At 58.2% G+C, this 5,999-nt stretch overlaps 1 protein-coding gene across 1 annotated transcript in view; it reads left to right on the forward strand.

Annotated features, from left to right (window-relative positions):
* The window catches only part of LOC140453877 (rho guanine nucleotide exchange factor 2-like), a 44,796-nt gene extending 39,832 nt beyond the window's left edge, over positions 1 to 4,964 (forward strand). The window contains exons 8-9 of the mRNA XM_072548737.1: positions 4,588 to 4,664; positions 4,782 to 4,964. Coding sequence (XP_072404838.1) covers positions 4,588 to 4,664; positions 4,782 to 4,964 — 260 coding nt within the window. The remainder of the gene's footprint in view (positions 1 to 4,587; positions 4,665 to 4,781) is intronic.
* Positions 4,965 to 5,999: the final 1,035 nt, after the last annotated feature.

Below are 5,999 nucleotides of genomic sequence, written 5' to 3' on the forward strand. Positions count from 1 at the left end.
GTGTGTGTGTGTGTACCCCAGTGTGTGATTGACCCTGTGTGTGTGTGTGTGTGTGTGTGTGTGTACCCCAGTGTGTGATTGACCCTGTGTGTGTGTGTGTGTGTGTGTGTGTACCCCAGTGTGTGATTGACCCTGTGTGTGTGTGTGTGTGTGTGTGTGTGTGTGTGTGGGTGTACCCTAGTGTGTGATTGACCCTGTGTGTGTGTGTGTGTGTGTGTGTGTGTGTACCCCAGTGTGTGATTGACCCTGTGTGTGTGTGTGTGTGTGTGTGTGTGTGTGTGTGGGTGTACCCTAGTGTGTGATTGACCCTGTGTGTGTGTGTGTGTGTGTGTGTGTGTGTACCCCAGTGTGTGATTGACCCTGTGTGTGTGTGTGTGTGTGTGTGTGTGTGTACCCCAGTGTGTGATTGACCCTGTCTGTGTGTGTGTGTGTGTGTGTGTGTGTGTGTACCCCAGTGTGTGATTGACCCTGTGTGTGTACCCCAATGTGTGACTGACCCTGTGTGTGTGTGTATATACTCTCGTGTGTGACTGACCCTGTGTGTGTATGTGTGTGTGTGTGTGTGTGTGTGTACCCCAGTGTGTGATTGACCCTGTGTGTATGTGTATACTCTCGTGTGTGACTGACCCTGTGTGTGTGTGTGTGTGTGTGTACCCCAGTGTGTGATTGACCCTTTGTGTGTGTGGGTGTGTGTGTGTGTGTGTGTGTGGGTGGGTGTACCCTAGTGTGTGACTGACCCTGTGTGTGTGTGTGTGTGTGTGTGTGTGAGTATATATACCCCAGTGTGTGACTGACCCAGTGTGTGTGTACCCCAATGTGTGACTGACCCTGCGCGCGTGTGTGTGTGTGTATACCCCAGTGTGTGATTGACCCTGTGTGTGTGTGTGTGTGTGGGTGTACCCTAGTGTGTGACTGACCCTGTGTGTGTGTGTATACCCCAGTGTGTGACTGACCGTGCGTGTGTGTGTGTGTGTGTGTGCACCCCAGTGTGTGACTGACCCTGTGTGTGTGTGTGTGTGTATACCCCAGTGTGTGACTGACCCAGTGTGTGTGCATCCCAGTGTGTGACTGACCCTGTGTGTGTGTGTGTGTGTGTGTGTGTGTTTACCCCAGTGTGTGACTGACCCTGTGTGTGTGTGTGTGTCTGACCCTCTGTGTGTGTGTGTGTGTGTGTGTTTACCCCAGTGTGTGACTGACCCTGTGTGTGTGACTGACCCTGTGTGTGTGTGTGTGTGTGTGTGTGTGTGTGTGTGTGTGTACCCCAGTGTGTGACTGACCCTCTGTGTGTGTGTCCCCCCAGTGTGTGACTGACCCTGTGTGTGTGTGTGTGTCCCCCCCAGTGTGTGACTGACCCTGTGTGTGTGTGTGTGTGTGTGTGTGTGTGTGTGTGTGTGTGTACCCCAGTGTGTGACTGACCCTCTGTGTGTGTGTCCCCCCAGTGTGTGACTGACCCTGTGTGTGTGTGTGTGTGTGTGTGTGTGTGTCCCAGTGTGTGACTGACCCTGTGTGTGCGTGTGTGTGTGTGTGTGTGTGTCCCAGTGTGTGACTGACCCTGTGTGTGTGTGTGTGTGTGTGTGTGTGTGTGTGTGACTGACCCTGTGTGTGTGTGTGTCCCCCAGTGTGTGACTGACCCTCTGTGTGTGTGTCCCCCAGTGTGTGACTGACCCTGTGTGTGTGTGTGTGTGTGTGTACCCCAGTGTGTGACTGACCCTCTGTGTGTGTGTCCCCCCAGTGTGTGACTGACCCTGTGTGTGTGTGTGTCCCAGTGTGTGACTGACCCTGTGTGTGTCCCCCCCAGTGTGTGACTGACCCTGTGTGTGGGTGTGTCCCCCAGTGTGTGACTGACCCTGTGTGTGTGTGTGTCCCCCAGTGTGTGACTGACCCTGTGTGTGTGTCCCAGTGTGTGACTGACCCTGTGTGTGTGTCCCCCAGTGTGTGACTGACCCTGTGTGTGTGTGTGTCCCCCAGTGTGTGACTGACCCTGTGTGTGTGTGTATGTCCCAGTGTGTGACTGACCCTGTGTGTGTCCCCCCCAGTGTGTGACTGACCCTGTGTGTGTGTGTGTCCCCCAGTGTGTGACTGACCCTGTGTGTGTCCCCCCCAGTGTGTGACTGACCCTGTGTGTGTGTGTGTGTGTGTGTCCCAGTGTGTGACTGACCCTGTGTGTGTGTGTGTCCCCCAGTGTGTGACTGACCCTGTGTGTGTGTGTGTCCCCCAGTGTGTGACTGACCCTGTGTGTGTGTGTGTGTGTCCCCCCCAGTGTGTGACTGACCCTGTGTGTGTGTGTGTCCCCCCAGTGTGTGACTGACCCTGTGTGTGTGTGTCCCCCCCAGTGTGTGACTGACCCTGTGTGTGTCCCCCCCAGTGTGTGACTGACCCTGTGTGTGTGTGTGTCCCCCAGTGTGTGACTGACCCTGTGTGTCCCCCCCAGTGTGTGACTGACCCTGTGTGTGTCCCCCCCAGTGTGTGACTGACCCTGTGTGTGTGTGTGTCCCCCAGTGTGTGACTGACCCTGTGTGTGTCCCCCCCAGTGTGTGACTGACCCTGTGTGTGTGTGTGTGTGTCCCAGTGTGTGACTGACCCTGTGTGTGTGTGTCCCCCCCAGTGTGTGACTGACCCTGTGTGTGTCCCCCCCAGTGTGTGACTGACCCTGTGTGTGTGTGTGTGTGTCCCAGTGTGTGACTGACCCTGTGTGTGTCCCCCCCAGTGTGTGACTGACCCTGTGTGTGTGTGTGTCCCCCAGTGTGTGACTGACCCTGTGTGTGTGTGTGTCCCCCAGTGTGTGACTGACCCTGTGTGTGTCCCCCCCAGTGTGTGACTGACCCTGTGTGTGTGTGTGTGTCCCCAGTGTGTGACTGACCCTGTGTGTGTGTGTGTGTCCCCAGTGTGTGACTGACCCTGTGTGTGTGTGTCCCCCCCAGTGTGTGACTGACCCTGTGTGTGTGTCCCCCCCCCAGTGTGTGACTGACCCTGTGTGTGTCCCCCCCAGTGTGTGACTGACCCTGTGTGTGTGTGTGTCCCCCAGTGTGTGACTGACCCTGTGTGTGTCCCCCCCAGTGTGTGACTGACCCTGTGTGTGTGTGTGTCCCAGTGTGTGACTGACCCTGTGTGTGTCCCCCCAGTGTGTGACTGACCCTGTGTGTGTCCCCCCCAGTGTGTGACTGACCCTGTGTGTGTGTGTGTCCCCCAGTGTGTGACTGACCCTGTGTGTGTCCCCCCCAGTGTGTGACTGACCCTGTGTGTGTGTGTGTCCCCCAGTGTGTGACTGACCCTGTGTGTGTGTGTCCCAGTGTGTGACTGACCCTGTGTGTGTGTGTGTGTCCCCCAGTGTGTGACTGACCCTGTGTGTGTCCCCCCCAGTGTGTGACTGACCCTGTGTGTGTGTCCCCCAGTGTGTGACTGACCCTGTGTGTGTCCCCCCCAGTGTGTGACTGACCCTGTGTGTGTCCCCCCCAGTGTGTGACTGACCCTGTGTGTGTGTGTCCCAGTGTGTGACTGACCCTGTGTGTGTGTGTGTGTGTCCCCCAGTGTGTGACTGACCCTGTGTGTGTCCCCCCCAGTGTGTGACTGACCCTGTGTGTGTCCCCCCCAGTGTGTGACTGACCCTGTGTGTGTGTGTCCCCCCCAGTGTGTGACTGACCCTGTGTGTGTGTCCCCCAGTGTGTGACTGACCCTGTGTGTGTGTGTGTGTCCCAGTGTGTGACTGACCCTGTGTGTGTGTGTGTCCCCCCCAGTGTGTGACTGACCCTGTGTGTGTGTGTGCGTGTCCCAGTGTGTGACTGACCCTGTGTGTGTCCCCCCCAGTGTGTGACTGACCCTGTGTGTGTGTGTGTCCCAGTGTGTGACTGACCCTGTGTGTGTCCCCCCCAGTGTGTGACTGACCCTGTGTGTGTGTCCCCCCCAGTGTGTGACTGACCCTGTGTGTGTCCCCCCCAGTGTGTGACTGACCCTGTGTGTGTCCCCCCAGTGTGTGACTGACCCTGTGTGTGTGTGTCCCCCCCAGTGTGTGACTGACCCTGTGTGTGTCCCCCCCAGTGTGTGACTGACCCTGTGTGTGTCCCCCAGTGTGTGACTGACCCTGTGTGTGTGTGTGTGTGTGTGTGTGTGTGTGTGTGTGTCCCCCAGTGTGTGACTGACCCTGTGTGTGTGTGTGTGTCCCCCCCAGTGTGTGACTGACCCTGTGTGTGTGTGTCCCCCAGTGTGTGACTGACCCTGTGTGTGTCCCCCCCAGTGTGTGACTGACCCTGTGTGTGTGTGTCCCCCAGTGTGTGACTGACCCTGTGTGTGTCCCCCCCAGTGTGTGACTGACCCTGTGTGTGTCCCCCCCCAGTGTGTGACTGACCCTGTGTGTGTCCCCCCCAGTGTGTGACTGACCCTGTGTGTGTCCCCCAGTGTGTGACTGACCCTGGTGTGTGGTCCCCCCCAGTGTATGACTGACCCTGTGTGTGTCCACCCCAGTGTGTGACTGACCCTGTGTGTGTCCCCCAGTGTGTGACTGACCCTGTGTGTGTCCCCCCCAGTGTATGACTGACCCTGTGTGTGTCCCCCCCAGTGTGTGACTGACCCTGTGTGTCCCCCCCCCCTCAGATATCCAGGTCCTGTTGCTGACCGATGTGCTGGTTCTGCTCCAGGAGAAGGACCAGAGGTACAGCTTCCCTGCCCTGGTGAGTGACCGTCACATTGGGGCAGTGTGGTGGAGGGGCGCCCTCCTGGGATAGCGGATGGGTAGTGTTTGACCTCCCCACAGACTGACTCCGGCCTCTTCCCCCCCCCAACTCCAGGATAACAAGTTGTCCGTGATCCCACTGCATAAGCTGATTGTTCGGGATATCGCTAACCAGGAGAAGGGCCTGTTCCTGATCAGCGCGGCCTCCCAGAGCCCCGATATGTATGAGTTGCACACCTCCTCCAGGGATGAGCGCAACGTCTGGATGAAGGTCATCCAACAGACCGTCAACGTGTGAGTGACTACGTCAGACCAGACTGAACCGGATCAGACCGGACTGAACCAGATCAGACTGGACTGGACCGGATCAGACCGGACTGGACCTGATCACACCAGATCAGACCGGACTGGAGCACACCGGACTGGACTGGACCGGATCAGACCGGACTGGACCTGATCACACCAGATCAGACCGGACTGGAGCACACCGGACTGGACTGGACCGGATCAGACCGGACTGAACCAGATCAGACTGGACTGGACCGGATCAGACCGGACTGGACCGGATCAGACCGGACTGGACCTGATCACACCAGATCAGACCGGACTGGAGCACACCGGACTGGACTGGACCGGATCAGACCGGACTGAACCAGATCAGACTGGACTGGACCGGATCAGACCGGACTGGACCGGATCAGACCGGACTGGACCTGATCACACCAGATCAGACCGGACTGGAGCACACCGGACTGGACTGGACCGGATCAGACTGGACTGGATTGGAGGGCAGGGGGAGTGTTGTTGCAATTCCACCTGTCACCTGCGGGTGGCGGGTGTTGGCGAGGGGGTAGCCTATCGATTCTGGTCAGTCTGCACTGGGCAGTACTGGGCAGGAGGGGTGTGAGAGGTCACCCTGGGGTCAGTACTGACCAAAGGGACATACGGGGGGGGGGGGGGGGGGTTGAGAGGTCACCATGGGGTCAATACTGACCCTCAGACAGACGGGGGTGGGGGTGAGAGGTCACCCTGGGGTCAGCACTGACTGTGGGACTGACAGGGAGGGGGGGGTTGAGAGGTCACCCCGGGGTCAATACTGACTGTGGGACAGAAAGAGTGGGGAGGGGTGAGAGGTCACCCTGGGGTCAGTACTGACCCTCAAACAAACAGGGAGGGGGGTGAGAGGTCACCCTGGGGTCAGTACTGACCCTCAAACAAACGGGAGAGGGGCCTGAGAGGTCACCCTGGGGTCAGTACTGACCTTCGGACAGACGGGGGGTGGGGGTGAGAGGTCACCCTGGGGTCAGTACTGACTGGACGGGGAACGTGGGTA

The sequence above is a fragment of the Chiloscyllium punctatum genome, chromosome 28, assembly GCF_047496795.1.
Source record: "Chiloscyllium punctatum isolate Juve2018m chromosome 28, sChiPun1.3, whole genome shotgun sequence".
NCBI lineage: Eukaryota > Metazoa > Chordata > Chondrichthyes > Orectolobiformes > Hemiscylliidae > Chiloscyllium > Chiloscyllium punctatum.